The 16,832-nt window shown below is 37.8% G+C and overlaps 1 protein-coding gene across 2 annotated transcripts in view; it reads left to right on the forward strand.

The window, feature by feature from the left end:
* cmip (c-Maf inducing protein) overlaps window positions 1–16,832 on the forward strand; it is a 47,268-nt gene that overhangs the window by 28,540 nt on the left and 1,896 nt on the right. For both annotated transcript variants that reach the window (XM_028450854.1, XM_028450855.1), the window contains exons 9-20: window positions 388–492; window positions 1,196–1,645; window positions 5,312–5,377; window positions 8,462–8,488; window positions 8,586–8,634; window positions 8,725–8,832; window positions 9,671–9,787; window positions 11,702–11,842; window positions 11,976–12,023; window positions 12,094–12,240; window positions 14,603–14,708; window positions 15,916–15,986. In XM_028450854.1, coding sequence (XP_028306655.1) covers window positions 388–492; window positions 1,196–1,645; window positions 5,312–5,377; window positions 8,462–8,488; window positions 8,586–8,634; window positions 8,725–8,832; window positions 9,671–9,787; window positions 11,702–11,842; window positions 11,976–12,023; window positions 12,094–12,240; window positions 14,603–14,708; window positions 15,916–15,986 — 1,435 coding nt within the window. The remainder of the gene's footprint in view (window positions 1–387; window positions 493–1,195; window positions 1,646–5,311; window positions 5,378–8,461; window positions 8,489–8,585; window positions 8,635–8,724; window positions 8,833–9,670; window positions 9,788–11,701; window positions 11,843–11,975; window positions 12,024–12,093; window positions 12,241–14,602; window positions 14,709–15,915; window positions 15,987–16,832) is intronic.

A 16,832-nucleotide genomic window follows, 5' to 3' on the forward strand; every position in this document is an offset into this window, starting at 1 on the left:
GAAAACTAGCTGGGGACAAGCATGTACGACAGCCTTACGTTAGAAGGATTGACAATTAGGAGGACCAATCTAGATGATCCACCTGGAATTGGAAGCCAAAATAACATCCACAATAACTTTAGGCCTCCTCTGGACAGGTTTTATAAATGAGCATATCTGCCAACACACTCAAAACAATACATCTGGGTAACTAATCAATAAAGGGAATAATAATAATGTACCAGGCTTTAATAACACATTTTTAGATAATGTGTTTTTTTAAAAAGTGCAATGGGCAAACACCAGGTGTGTTTAAAAGTCATGCATTATATTCTTCTTATAACTTGTGTTATTGAATGAAACAAGGGGCTGAATGCAGATGTGTGACCTCCTGCTGTTGTTTTACAGCATGCACGGGCCGACGGGGCAGTGCCCGCACCCACGAGTCCTGCCCAACCTGGTGGCAGTGTGTCTGGCTGCCATCTACTCGTGTTATGAGGAGTTCATCAACAGGTGACTAATGCAAAACTATTTGGAATTCATCCAATCTGCACTAAGTGCATTACAGAAACAAAGGCTGTTTTAAATCAGACCTGTGCACAGGCTATATGTGCTCAGTGCTGATAGGATGGGACTCTTATTTTGGTCTCACATGAAGCCCCTCCTTCCAAGCAGATGAGGCCTCTGTCGGCTCGTCAGACAACGTTATTCCCTTTATACGTCCAGAAGGCATTTATCTCATCCCCGCCGGCTGCAAAAATGTTAAAATAATTATATTAAAAAACAATGAATGGAAAAAATAAACCAATTACCCAGTTATGATCATTAGGAGGAGGACACTTGGCTGTGTGTTTGGGGCCTGCTCCAGTTTATTCAAGGTGAATTAGATGATCTAACTCTCATTTACTGTTTATTTCAGTCAGTGTAGTGTTGAGATGGAGGAGAGAAGACGTTTAGGAACGCATTTCCGTTTTTATCGTTAGTCTTTTTGCAATTCAAATGTGATATGTGTAGATATAGCTTTATGTTTATAGAACTTACTAGTGCTCACCGGTGTTGTGAGTACTTGTAATCAGTTACTTTCACCTCTGGTCCTGACCCCAATGTTGAAAAACACATATTTAGAGGCTGTGGCACCTGGCTTCCTGTTTCCTGTCCTGTTATGGCACTTTGGTTAAAATAAATCCTTTTTTTCTGATGTTCTTCTCCTCTGTAGTCGAGACAACTCCCCCAGTCTGAAGGAGATCAGGAACGGCTGCCAGCAGCTAAACGACCGCAAACCCCCGATGCCGCTTCGCCTGCTGCGCCCAGAGCCTCCCACGCCGCCTCCCGCCACCATCCTCCCAGTCTCCACCAACCACAGTCCTCCTCCTCCACCGGTGCTACCCATGGCCCCCACCCCGGCCAACCCCAGTCCCTCAACGACACCCACCCTGCCCCTCTCCCCTCCGCCCTCTGTGGTCAACTCCAGCGAGATCCTGGTGGAACTGGAGCGCAACAACAACAAGGCCAATGCCAAGCGGAAGGAGGGGCCGGTGGGCAGCGACAGCGAGCCCAACCTCATCGACTGCCTGCTGGTCAGCCCCACCCTCAACATGCTGTCCATCCAGCTGCCTGTGCAGGCAGACCGAGTGTTGGGCTGCTTCGCCCTCATCCTCAAAATGCTGTGAGTTCAGACGTGCTTAAAAAATACACATACGGAAATACACATCAGTATGTGCTGCGTCGGACACGAGAGTTAGTTGAAAGCTTTTATTTTATTTATATATCTTTAAAGGTTAAGATACATCAACATTTCATTTAACTATGTATTTATTAATCAAACAATACCTGTGTGTTGATATATCTTAACTTTAAAAAAAATGAGGAAAGAGCGGCTTTTCAACTTACTGTACTTCGTCGTGTGTACTTTTGGTTCCTTCAAAATAAAATGCCATGTCGTGTTTTAAGGCATGAGGCCATTGAGTCTGATGGCTTTTATTTTTAAGCCTGAGGCCGTGCCATTTGACGGCGCTTGGTTTGACATGTGAGTCTGTTTGATTTGACGCAGGTTTTGCTGAGTCATGAGTCCGTTTTGGCTGATAAATGACAGAGGTTTTCCTGATACCCGATACCTCACTCTGAGACCTGAGGATGTCCTAAAACGTGCACCTTAAGGACGTGTATGAGGGAAGTCAGGCGGCAGTGACAGGATTACACTAGTGATCCACTCTGATCACTGTTGTTTGCAGTGGTAATGCATACGCTGATGGATGAAGTCAGGAAGCAGGAGGAGTCATGGATGATGATGTTTGCAGATGATACAGTGATGTGTTTTGAGCAGGTCTGGACAATATATCAAGATTTAAGATTAATCTTTTGCAAAACTATAAGTAAGACAATGTCATTTACATCAAAACCGGTGTATTTTTGCTTTAAAAATGTTTTTGAGTCAAGCAAGTTTTGTCTTCTTTTTTTAAATAATATGTTACGGTTTCACTTATATGGACAACATTTTTTAGGAAATTTACTTTGAAATTGACTTGACATGTTTCGAATTCCAACTGAGAGGCATTCAGTGATCGCCTCAATGTGTCCTTCCTTATGAGTTTTTTTTTGGGCGTGGCCCACTTGAAAGTTCTCTCAGACTGGCCATGCCCCCTCACAAGGATGGGGAAAGAAAACGACACAACAGGAAAATCTCAAGTCTGCAATATCAGACCACTGCAGAACACAAAATCACCTCATGGACTGCAAGAACAATCCAAAAATAATTCAGAGAAGGAAACAAACAAACGCACTTCTTCAGAGACCATCGGGCGACGGGGACGTGGCCACATTAAAACGATCACTAGATGTCTCTGAGGAAGACTGACAGTTGGCTGTCCAAACGCGTCAGGAGATTAAAGTAAATTTCCTGAAAAAAGTTGACTGAATAAATGGTGACTTTAACATATTAAATAATTTTAAGAGTGACAGACTCTCATAATGCAGAGGCAAAATGACGATGGACAAAGATAGCTAAGAAATAAAAGAGGAACTGTTTAAAAAAAAAAGGCACAACAGCTCAGTTCATTGAAGGCAAGGCAGGACAAATTTATTTGTATAGCGCATTTCATACACAAGGCAACTCAATGTGCTTTACAGGATAAAACATTCAACAGCTTAAAATCAATAAGAACATTTAAAATCATCAGTAAAATCATCAACAAACACATTACATCAACATGACCAAAAATCTCTCTCTCTCAATCATACGCAGTAGAGAAAAAAAGTGCCTTTAACTTTGATTTAAAAATGTTCACATGTGATGCTGACTTCAGCTCTGCTGCAGTTTGTTCCACTTTTTTGCAGCATAACAACTAAAAACAGCATCACCATGTTTACTGTGAACTCTGGGCTCCACTATCTGACCTGTGTCCATAGATCTGAGAGACCTGCTGGGTTCATACCTGACTAACATGTCACTGATGTATTCTGGACCAAACCCATTCACAGATTTATACACCAGCAGCATAACTTTAAAGTCTATTCTGAGGCTGACTGGGAGCCAGTGTAAAGACTTTAAAACTGGACTAATGTGTTCTGACCTCTTTGTTCTGGTTCAGACCCAAGCTGCAGCGTTCTGAACCAGCTGTAGCTGTTTGATGCTCTTTTGGGGGATTCCTGTCAGAAGACCATTACAATAGTCCAGTCTGCTTGAGATAAAAGCATGGACCAGTTTCTCCTGATCTTTCTGAGCCATTAAACCTTTCACTCTGGAGACGTATTAAGTTTCAACCATCAGATATGAAGGCCAACAGGGGAACGTTGAGGTTGGCATTTGTGCTTCAGCACAGATTGTTGATGTGTCCCAAGAACTGCGTGGTACAATCCAGACCTGCTTCAAATCAAGCCATGCTACAAGACTCACTCACTCACACTTGCCGTCCCTCCATTAAAGAAAAAGACTAAAGTTGTGCAACACGCTGATATTGTGCAGCTAGTTATTATTTAAATTGCCCGTGTGGCATTTTCACATAGAACTTTTCATCCAAGCTCTGGTTGTGAGAGTAGGAGCAGGTCAACTAAAGTGAAAGGCCAAAAAAACAGGATGAACAATCTGTTCAACGCTTCTTTAGATCATTATAACACAAGATTGAAAAGCTTGCTTCTTGTCCCTGATGCTCCAGTTACCACCCTAATATAATGCTCTCTAATGGCCCCATTCTTGGCGCGTTGGCTGCATTGTGAGCCTGTGCAGCATGTAGGACAGGACGCTCCCTGCCCACGTAGAGAAGCGTCTCATTAAGTCTTTAAACACAGATTATGTCAGGCTATAGAAATGACACTTCCACTGTCCCACTTTGATGGAGTGACATAACATGAAAAAGCCTTGAGCACAAACAGCTCAGCTTCATTGAGCAGTAGGTGCTGCTCTCGCTGTCAAACTGGAACATTAGTTATGTCAGTGTTTCTCAAACCTTTTTTGGCTCCAGTACCCCCATTTCTCTCATTTCTGAGTCCAAGTACCCACTTTTGTTCAACTACAACTATTTAAAAACATCTATAGAGCATAATGATGGGAAGAACGAGTGATGACACATTTTTAACAATCTCATTTTGTAAATGAATGGAAAGAAACAGTATTTAATGCAGTGGTTCCCAACCTTTTTTGGATCGTGACCCCATTTTGATATCAAAAATTTCTGGAGACCCCAAAGATATTTTTTTTAGAATTAATGTTTGAGCTCAGATGTTTTTAGTTGTTTTGTTTTACTGCATTTTAGTTGAACTACATTTATTTTTCATAAAGTTAACATATAGAAATACAGTTGTTTATGATTGTGTTTTTTTAATTAATTAAAAAAAATCTAGTTAAAAATCTATTTTAATTTTTTAGACATTTCAGGTGACCCCACATGATTTCCTGACCCCAAGGTTGAAAAAAACTGATATAGTGACTCCTGAATAGATTTATTTCTATAGTTTTTATCATTTCCAGTCATCTCACACCAAGACTGACACTTTCTTTGTTCATTTTCCACTCTCTCTGTCAAGTGCCCCCTGTAATGCCATCGCGTACCCTTAGGGGTCCACGTACCTCCGTTTGAGTACCACTGGGTTAGGGTGCAGAAGAAGTGAGTCGCCCCGGCCTAAAAAGCGACAGTGTTTGTGGCTTTGTAACAATGTTCCAGTGATTTGAACAGGCTGTAATGTGAGACCACACCAGGTTGTTACATCAGGACGCTGCGTCACCGCGGCTTTGTTGTGTGTGTGTGTGTGTGTGTGTGCGTGCGCTCCGGGTTAGAGCGTCGTCGTCCTCCTTTTGTTGCATTAACACCTTATTCTGTCTCTTTTCTGTGACTGTCAGGTCAGACTATGACGACTGGAGACCTGCTCTGGCCAGCCTGCTGCAGCCCATCCCCTTTCCTAAAGAGTGAGTATTCAAAAGATCACATTTCATTCATTTAGCTTTTACGTGTTTATTCTGACCTTATTCTGGAATCCAGCCCCAGAGAGCGGACTGGATTCCAGTAATGCAGAAATGACTCATTTGATTGTGCCCTAGTTTATATACCTGCTAACTTCCTCGTATAAATGATATGTAAAGTATGTAATGACAGATATCAGTGCCTACAGGATCTACACTTATTTACTTGATTTTGTGACCAATTATTTTTTTTAATTTAGGGACATTTTGTGGAAAAATTTAAAGTTTTTTCCACAATTTGAGATTAAAACTGACTCCCTGAGATATTTACAACTGTATTATTTGGTAATTTAAACAATTATTCTGTCATTTTTACTTTTTTTTGTGGGCCAACTAGGATGATCTAAAGGGCCTGGATTGGTCCCCGGGCCTTGAGTTTGACACACGTGATTTACAACCATTACCATTGGAAAAATACAAAACAGAACTAAAAGTTTAAAAAACAAAAAGGTCTTAACATAAGATATAAGTCAGGATGACAAATTAAGATGACATAAAATGAGAAGATAAGATTAGGTAATACAAGATTAGCTAGAATAAGACAAGATAAGGTAGGATGAGATGGGAGAAGCAAGGATAAATTAAGATTAGATTATATAAGGTATCATACAATAAGATTCGATAGGATCTGTACCACAGATTTTTTATTTTTTGTTTTCTAAACTGTTGTTCAGTTTAGAAAAAAAAACATTTAAAATGATGAATTACAACAGCAGAAATAGACCATTGATATGATCCAATAAAAGTTTATTCCTCTTTAAACTGACCTAGTAAACACTTCAAGTCCTAATGCTAATTTCATTTCGAATTTAACTTAAATCCAAATTAAGTGACTGGTTTATTCCCATGTTAATTCCGAATGAGATAATTCCTCTTTCTTGTTAACACTTAACTTGCTTAATTCCGCTTTAAGTTCTACTATTTCCATGTAAACACGAAGCAGAACACTTTAATTCCGAATGATTCAATTCAAAATAACTAAAAAAAAAGTCCATCTGTGGGTCCCCTCTGTGTAGTGAGATTAAAACAAATATCAAAATATCACACAAACACAACAAGATTAAATTTTAAAACAGAAAAACCCTGCTAATCTGGTTTTTTATTTTTCTGTATTTCTGTTTTGGTTTTAAGTCAGTAAAACTAAATAACTACACCGTTTATTTGTTATTTTGATTTGGTTTTGAAATGGAATAACAAAAGAACAAAGGGTACATGGATTATATAATAATGCAAGAATTCTACTAAAGAGTACATAACTTACAGTAGGGGCCCAATAGGATGGTTTGTACCCAGGGCCCAAAATGTGGTGCTACGCCAATGTTGGTGACCACTGGCTTAAACTATACCTAATGGAATAAAACTGGACAAATGAATACATGGTTGAAAGATAATGACTAGAGTTGAAGAATTGATGAGCACTATCCCATCACAGTGTCATGAATAAAGGTAATAATTACACAGACATTCCTGTTTATCTGCTGTGCACTAGTGCACCCGACTGTGGGTTCATGTCTAAAAACAGCAGAACTGATCTCCATCTTCCTCAGAGGACGTTTCCATGTGTCCACTGAGGGCCACAGGGCCCCCATGCTGACGTTAGTGAGACACTTTGCCTCACCCTTCCCTCCCTGCTCCGCCATGAGCGCACTGTTTCCCGATTGGCCGTCGTACGCACAGCTTCATTAGCGGTGCACACCTGTTTCTCACCTGAGCCTCTGGTGCTGCGCCGCATGGCTGCAGGCGTCATTAGGATAGAAACGAGTCTCCCAAGCACCCACTCCTACCCCCACCCCCGTTAGAACAACACCAACATGGAGCCAATTAACGAGTCACAGGATGGACGGCTGCTTCATCAGGGCCAAAATTAAAGTGCCAAAACAAACAGTGCACACTAATATACATCCTCCTGTGGGCTCCATTTTCCCTTTTATTGCTCTTCAATAGTTGAAATAGTGGCATTATTTCATCGTCCCAGTTGGCACTTACTGGTAGATTTATGTAATAATTATCCCATTCATAAGTTACTCATATTACTTACCTTCTTATAATTTCTACGTGTTTGCATATGGTTTCTTTTTGTGTCTAATGTAGTTTATTTTTGTTACTAAAGTGTTTTGTGGCAGTTTCTTACCATGATTGTCCTGTTTTGTTGCTTTTTGATGTTTTAATGCTCTGTTTTTGTTTTGTTTTTTAACTTTAGCACAAATTATATTGTATGTTTTTTGTCATGTTTTTTCTCGCTTAGGTTTTGTCTATTAAAATAAATTCTCCTTCATGGTTGATTTGTATTGTTTTTTTTTTTACTTTTTCTGTGGTTGTTTTGCAATTATTTTGTCTAGTTTTCTGATTTTTAGCCTCTTTTGTTCCTTAATTTTGTGTATAATTTATTTATTTTTTTTCATTTTAAAGTTTTTTGGTTTGTTTCAAATGTTTCTGTTTTACTGAATTTTACTTTTAAAAAGTCTCTCTTTTTTGTCACTATATCTCATTTTTATAGATACTGTACATAACTTTATTTTGATGGAGGTAGTTTTTATGGTCTTTATTTCTACGTGCTATCCAGGGTATGGGTCAATTATAATTGTGATTGCGTAATTAATAATCAATTACAGTTATGATGTGAATATAATGTAATTGTAATTTTTTTAAATCTGTTTCTGTCGTAATGTCACAATTACCATGAAAATTCTGTAGAAAATAATCACATATAATTCGAGGCAAAACTGGGGAACCATGTTACAGTTCTATGTACAGTTAGAATATGTTTCATATCAAGCTTTCCCACATAAATGTTTTTAAATCTAGGAGTATACTGACACAAAAACGCTCATAAATATTAAAACCTATATTTCCATTGATTAAGAAGCCTCACAAGGTAATCAATAAATAGGAAAGAAATGAGATGATAGATATTTGTTTTTAGTGTATTTTACAGCTGATTTAGGACCAGTTATCATAAGAGATGCTTCCCCATCAGGAATGTGTTTAGTGCAGTCATTGTGTCTCATGTTGTGTTTTTCCTCTCTGCAGGGCTCTTGCACATGCCAAATTCACAAAGTAAGTAACAGTTGGTGGTTCTGGTGTTTTTATATTTCTAACTCCAGGGAAGGTTTTAACTTTTACTCTCTGTGTGTGTGTGTGTGTGTTTAAACAGGGAGCTGAAATATGTGATTCAGAGGTTTGCAGAAGACCCTCGGCAGGAGGTGTGTGTGTGTGTGTGTGGTCACTTATCGCTTGTAGGAAAAGAAAGGTCCTCATCTGTGTGTGTGCGTGCGCGTGCGTTTACTTTTCAGGTGCACTCCTGTCTGCTGAGTGTGCGTTCAGGTAAAGACGGCTGGTTCCAGCTCTACAGTCCAGGGGGCGTGGCCTGTGATGATGATGGAGAGCTGTTTGCTGGCATGGTGAGTGTGTAGACACACACGCAGACATAAACATATGTAGACAAACGCAGATGCAAACGGAAACACACACACACACACAGGAAGCAGACAGGAATGCAGGCACACAGACATATACACCAGTGTTTCTCGAATGGGGGTGCGCAATTGCACTGCAGGGGGTACTTGAGACAGACAGAGAGAGAGGGGGGGGGGAAATTAACAAATGAAAGCATAAAAAATATGAGGTTTATTTTTAGTTAAAGATTATGATAATACAAAATATTACCAGCAACACACAAGACGACAACAAAGACACAAAAACACACACGATCAGTTCAAAATACAGAAAATAACAGAAAAAACAACCAAACGACACCAAAAACATACACACTGAGAGAGAATATTACAAATAATACCAACAACACACAAAAATGACAACAACAAAACACAAAATAAGAGAAACAACAACAAAATACACGAATTGACACAACAACAACAAAAAGAAATGCACAAAAAGTTATTTTAATTATAATATGAACTGAAAATACAAAGTTCAGTCTTGGTCCCACATCAGGAGGGAGGTGATCGTAAATAATAAAAACTATAGAAATAAATCTATTCAGGAGGCGCTAATTACTGTTTTTTTTATTTGCAAAATAAGATTCTTTGATATCTGTGTTATCACTCATTCATCCATCATTATGATCTATAGTCGTTGTTTCATAGAATTCTAAGTAAAATGTAGTCAGACAAAGGGGGTACTTGAACTAAAAAAATTTCAGAACCAATGATATACACACAAACAAACACAACCTGGTTTAGTGACCCTCTTCCTCTTCCTCTTCCTCTTCCTCTGTAGGTTCACATCTTGATGGGTTCGTGCTATAAAACCAAGAAGTTCCTGCTCTCTCTGGCTGAAAACAAGCTGGGCCCCTGCATGCTGCTGGCCCTCAGAGGGAACCAGACCATGGTGGAGGTGTGGAGAAACATTTGGTCTCCTTTCATAATTAGTGTTTTTATTTCAGATTTAGATCAGGGGTGTGTGTGTGTGTGCGTGTGCGCGCATGTGTGTGTGTGTGCGCGCGCATGTGTGCGTGTGCGTGCGCGGCACAGGGTTGGGGCCAATTATAACTGTAATCGCGTAATTGATAATTACTTACAATTATGGTGTAATTATATTTGCAATTGGAAAAATATGTTGCTGTTGTAATGGTAATTAAATTGTAATTGAGTTTAGATAATTAACTTTGTAATTATAATTGCCATGAAAATACTATAAAAATTGTTCATTACAATTTAACGCAAAACTGGGGAACCATGTTACAGTTCTACACATATATGTAAGCTTTCCCACATTTATCATTTAAAAAAAAAAAAACAAGAAATTGAGGGGTGTACTGACACACAAAGGCTCAGACCAAAAATATTAAAACCTATATTTTCATTGATTAGGAAGAAAATTCGATGATAGATGTTAGTTTTTAGTGTATTTTACGGATGATTTAGGACAAGTTATCATAAGAGATGCTAACAGAAAGCTAACACAAGAGGAAAGTTAACTTTTAATAGGTTAATTATTTCACGCTCAGTAATTGTGATTAATTGTAATTCAACTTTAGTAATTGAAAACGTAATTCTAATTGACTTCCTGACACTAAAAATAATTGTAATCGGAAAAAATGCTGGTCACTGTAATCGAATTGTAATTGAACTTTAGTAATTGAAAACGTAATTGTAACCGAAAAATGTAATTGACCCCAACCCTGGTTGGGACCCTATGTGGGGTCACCTGGAGTTGAAATGGGGTCACCTGAAAAGTCTAGAAATTGAGGAAAAAAATGTGTTTTAAAAAAAATGTACAGATTAAAAACATTTTTCGAATGTTTTCATTCTTATTTTATTCAAAATAAAGCAACACACAATTTTAAACAACTGTATTCTAATTCTATACTTAACACTTAATCAAATATAAATGTTGTTAAAATGAAATGCAGTAAAAAAAAAAAGTTTGGTTGTATTTGACTTTCAGATGATAAAAAATAATTGTCATTTAATTGTCATTGGAAAAAATGCTGGTAATTGAAAATGGGTAATTGAAAACGTAATTGTAATTGGAAAATGTAATTGACTTCAACCCTGGTATAGCAGGATGAGTGTGATTTGTCGTAATGTTGTGTATTGTGTGTAGATTGTCCTAATGTTGTGTGTAGATAATCCTAATGTTGTGTGTAGATAATCCTAATGTGAGTAGATAATCCTAATGTTGTGTGTAGATAATCCTAATGTTGTGTGTAGATAATCCTAATGTTGTGTGTAGATTATCCTAATGTTGTGTGTAGATAATCCTAATGTTGTGTGTAGATAATCCTAATGTTGTGTGTAGATAATCCTAATGTTGTGTGTAGATTATTCTAATGTTGTGTGTAGATAATCCTAATGTTGTGTGTAGATAATCCTAATGTTGTGTGTAGATAATCCTAATGTGAGTAGATAATCCTAATGTTGTGTGTAGATAATCCTAATGTTGTGTGTAGATAATCCTAATGTGAGTAGATAATCCTAATGTTGTGTGTAGATAATCCTAATGTTGTGTGTAGATAATCCTAATGTTGTGTGTTGATAATCCTAATGTTGTGTGTCGATAATCCTAATGTTGTGTGTAGATAATCCTAATGTTGTGTGTAGATAATCCTAATGTTGTGTGTAGATAATCCTAATGTTGTGTGTAGATTGTCGTAATGTTGTGTGTAGATAATCCTAATGTTGTGTGTAGATAATCCTAATGTTGTGTGTCGATAATCCTAATGTTGTGTGTAGATTGTCGTAATGTTGTGTGTAGATAATCCTAATGTTGTGTGTAGATAATCCTAATGTTGTGTGTTGTGTGTAGATCCTGTGTCTGATGCTGGAGTACAACATCATTGAGAACAAAGACACACAGCTACAGATCATCTCCACGTTGGAGAGCACCCAGGTGGGGCTGCGCATGTATGAGCAGCTCTGTGACCGACAGAGGGAGCTCAAAGAGCTGGTGAGTTTCTACTCATGCTGTTTGTCTGTGAACCATGAGTTTTTAGGGCTTTTTGTTCAAAGTGTCCCTGATAGTGGGGCAGACATGTCATTAGAAATGTTCCCTTTGTGAAGTTATTCCTTCTGATCCGTAGCAAAGAAAAGGAGGTCCAACCCGTCTGACGCTGCCCTCCAAGTCCACAGTGAGTTCCTGCTCTGAAAGTGAGCGTTAGCTGATCAAAGCTCTGAGTTCACCTTTTCCTCTGTCCCCAGGACGCTGACCTGGCCCGACTGTTGAGTTCGGGCTCCTTCGGGAACTTGGAGAACCTGAGCCTGGCCTTCACCAACGTCACTAGTGCCTGTGCAGAGCAGCTCATCAAGCTGCCTTCATTAAAACAGCTCAACCTTTGGTCCACGCAGGTAAACAGTAGCAGCATGATAAACTCATCCTTAGGCTTTGTCATTTTACACACTGAGCTAAAAAAAACAATCTGAAAGAATCAGAATCCTTTTATTTGTCATTGCACAAAAGCACAATGATATTTAAAAAAAAATAGCAGCTCTCATAAACAGTGCAAGACAGTGTCAAGGAAAAAAATGTAGGCAGTAATAAAAAACAAGGCAGCAGCTATCAGTATGTAATATGTGTCAATAGACCTGCAGTCTATCCGTACGCAGCATTGGCCAGTTTAGGTCACGTGATGGGTGCACCACGTGACTTAACCCTCTGGGGCCGATGGACGCGCCGGCGCGTCCTGATCACATGATCATTTTATAGAGCCAATAGCGGAAAAGCGCAGCGTCTTTGGATCTCCGTTTCAACTCGTGTCGGAAGTGTGGATGTCAAACTACAGACCAGTTTTTAAATCATGTTAATAGGCCAAATAGAAGTGGTGTTATGAGGGAAAATGTGCGTGTGTTTTTTTTGTGACATTTTTTTGAGCTGTCAGTGCTCCGTGCAGGAAGACGCTGCAGGAAGACGCTGCAGAGCGCGTCTAAAACAAAAGCGAAAGTGTTGTGCAGCAAGTTCGAACAATACTGAAACGTTACATTATAGCTGTTTGCTATTGGTTGAGAAGAAGGAGGCCATTGTCCAATCATAATGTCCACATATAGCGGGAATTTTGTTTTCAAGTGACAGGTAAACAGAGATGTTTAGTTAGTGTGTAGTGAGTGAGATTAGAGTGCAGTGTAGTGTCTAGTGTATTTGTTTATTGTTTTATATCAACACAATGAGGCACAAATAATTTGCCTTTCCTTGTATTTGTGATTCATACTTTTTTTGTAAATAGTTGTACAAAATCGCCTGAGACATTGCTTGCATTTCACTGTAAATAGATATACATAACTGTGTTTTTTGATTCATCTGTATACAAGTTTTTGAAATATATAGTTTAGATTTGCTATACAAGCAATAAAAATGATTCGTTAAAAATGTTTGTGACTTTTATAGTAAAAAAAAAAACCTAACTTTTTCCCACTAAAATTTTAGTTTTTATAGTGGTTTTAGATCCACTGTGTTAATACAGTCTTGTCATGTTCTCCTGAAAAAAATGATACCAAACATGCGAGGTTTATGGATTTCCTTATATGAAATTTAAAGGTCAAATCAAACACAATGAAAAAAACAGCAATAACGCCTTAGGCCCCAGAGGGTTAAAGTTCTTTATTTTAGCTCATATTTATTTTTAGCTACCTCGCTAACTCTTTTATTTTAGCCCTAACCCAGGAAATACCCTAAAATGCTTATTTTTTTGTATATGTATTTTTAAAGGTGGAATTTGCCGTATTAAATATGTTAAAATGAAAAAATATATTTGACAAAAGTGGGATTCGAACCCACGGCAGCAGAAAGAAGAATCCTCGAGGCGGCACAGGCACTTTACGCTTATGTAGAAAAGGTTCGGCAACGTCAATCTTTCGTATGGATAGACTGCCGGTATATACTGTAGATACGTATTACGTACGAGGAGACACTTCCAAAAAACTATCTACCATAGAATACTGTTTAAAATCAGCTCGCTCTGACTTTTCTTAGCAATTAAAGAGGCTCAGTCAAATGTTGATATATACTGTATATATTTAACTGTCATTGAGAATATTTGCCACTGATTTCTAGAATAAGTTTGTATTTTACTTTGCTTTTAATATTTCCCATGTCCATGACAAATTTGCCCATTTGTTTGTTTGTTTGTTTGTTTTTGTTTTTTGCAAACAATAAATTAATTGATTAAATTGCATAATTGTGACCAAAGTATGATTAACTTTATTAGAGGTATATTTCTATAAAGGGAGGGCATGTTTTCTTTTTCTTTTCTTTTTTTATTTGAAGTAATGACTTTTGTCTATTAGATTATTAATCCAGGATCTTTATGTTGAATTTACTGTATATTCTAAGAGCCAACGCTGTCTTCCAGATCGTGGGTTCACACTAGAGTTAGACCCGACACGACCCAAGCCCAACAGAATGCGTTCTGCACCCGTTACAGGCTGACACTTTTCAAATCTGTCGTTCCAAGAGGAGAGCAACATCAGTGTAGGGCACTTTGAGATACTAGACGTGTCTTATATTACACACACACACACACACACACACAGTCCAAAACGATGCCCATGTCTACTGGTGATTGTGTAGCTTTACATGTGTGAGACTGAGTGTGGGATTGATACTAAGCCCTGAGGAACACCAACAGCTAGTTTATCTCTCTATGTTTATGTGACGTTACATCGTTCTTTGTTACAATTTAACATCTCTCTCTCTCTGTGTTTGTTTTTATTACAGTTTGGCGATGCTGGACTGAGATTATTGTCAGAACATCTGGCCTGTCTGCAGGTTCTCAACCTCTGTGAGACTCCAGTCACTGATGCTGGTCTGCTGGCTCTGAGCTGTAAGAAAGTCACTCACACAAAGCAACACTTTTAATACACATTAATACACAAAGATAATGAGAATTAGATCATCAAGTGAGGACATCTTTGAAAACCGTAGTACAGACATAGGCAACTGGCGGTCCAGGGGCCACATGTGGCCCTCAGTCTAATTTTGCGTGGCCCCTAAACAAGATTATAGTTCATGAAGTTCTATGAAGAACAACAGAAACTCCAGAAACACAGAAAACGATAGCAAAATGCACAAAATGTCAAGAAAAGTACAAAAAGTGCTTTGTGTGTGTTTTTTTTTTCTTCATAAAACACACAAAATGACAACAAAAACAACAACATAGACAAATGGACTTCAAAGACGAACAAAAAAATATAACAAAAACGCACAGTGACTGGAAAACACACAAAAAGACAACAAAAATGTGTTAAATTGACGAGAATATCTACAAAATTAATTTAAAAATACACGAAATGTGTGTTTTTATGCTTCCATTAATGCTCAGATTGGTCATTATTCTAAATGCTGACATGAATGTTGATAATGTGGCCCTCAGATCAGACAATCATCTCTGCTGTAGTGGATCCACTGGGACCACTCGCAGGCAAAGTGCATGTCTTTAGAATGACACCAAAAGTATAATTGAGCAGGAGTTCTCATCTCCATTATTAATCCTTAATGAGAGTTGTTGAAACCTGAGATGTGCACAATATCACAGTAGGTAAATATTAGCTTAGCTACTGTTATCGGTTTTCATTATTAAGCAGCAGGCGGTGAGCCTCGAGATCAAAAGTTTCTGCTTTTTGATAGAATAAACCTAAATTGCATCTTCAATCCACTCGCTCTAAAACGTAAATAAAAAGTAAAAGTAACTAATATATAGCTGTCCATTAACTGAATAAATATGCTTTGAAACAAATAAGGTTGAAATTATAGCCACATGTAGTTAGACGCGATGATAGGCAATGCATTTTCAAAATAATAATAATTATTATTATTATTATTATTACTAAGCATTCAAACTGGAGTTCAAAACAGACAGGTATTGATGCATGTGGGGGTGGGGGTGTTTTGGAGAAACAAAAAAAAAACACTAAAAAAACAGTAGAGACACACGTCACGACTGTTTGTGCCTCAGATTGAGCCGAGTGTGACTTTACCGTCGTTTTCCTAATGTAGTCAATAATATTTTACTGTAAACATGTTTGTTTCAGCCATGAAGAGCCTCTGCAGTCTGAACATGAACAGCACCAAACTCACAGCGGACACGTACGAGGACCTGAAGGTAACACACACACACACACACACACACGGCCATAGGCCAGTATAACATGTGTATAGTGCAGGGTAAATGTAATAGCGTAAATGATCATTCATTACAATTGTGACATAATCATAACTGTATCTGTAGTTGAAAAACATCTGTTGCTGTTGTAATCGTAATTTAATTGTAATTGACTTTTGAATTGTGATTGGCATGGAAATTATATCAAATTTGTCAATTACAATTCAATTAAAATGCAAAACTGTGGAACCATGTTACAGTTTTATGGCTTACACATACATACAGTAGTTAACAATTATATAAATATGTTTCAGATTGTTTCCCACGACGTCACGTCAGTTCTCTTCAGGATAATTTTACCATTTAAAAAAAAAATAATAATAATTTAAATCAAGGGGTATATTAACTGACTGTCATTTACATATTAATACCAGTATTTTCATGGATAAGGAAACCATGAGATGAAAAACAAATTGGATGATGGACAATATTTTTTTGTGTATTTTACAGCTTGTTTATGACAAAATGATCATAAGAGATGCTAACAGAAAGCTAACACAAGAGGAAGGTTACGTTTTATTAGATGATTTATTTCAGGCTCAGTAAATGTGATTAATGAATTAATGGACTTAAGTAATTGAGAACATCATTGTAATTGACTTTCTAGAAGAAATAATAATTGTAATTGGAAAAAATGCCGGTCACATAATTGTAATTGAGTTACTATTAAACATGGATAATTCAATACATAATTGTAATTGAGGCCATTTATGCTGACATCACACATCACCCATCAGTATAGCGTGTGTAGAATGTGCTTCACATGTCTAACAGAGTTTCCTCTGC

This window comes from Gouania willdenowi, chromosome 6, assembly GCF_900634775.1.
Source record: "Gouania willdenowi chromosome 6, fGouWil2.1, whole genome shotgun sequence".
NCBI classification, from domain to species: Eukaryota; Metazoa; Chordata; class Actinopteri; order Blenniiformes; family Gobiesocidae; genus Gouania; species Gouania willdenowi.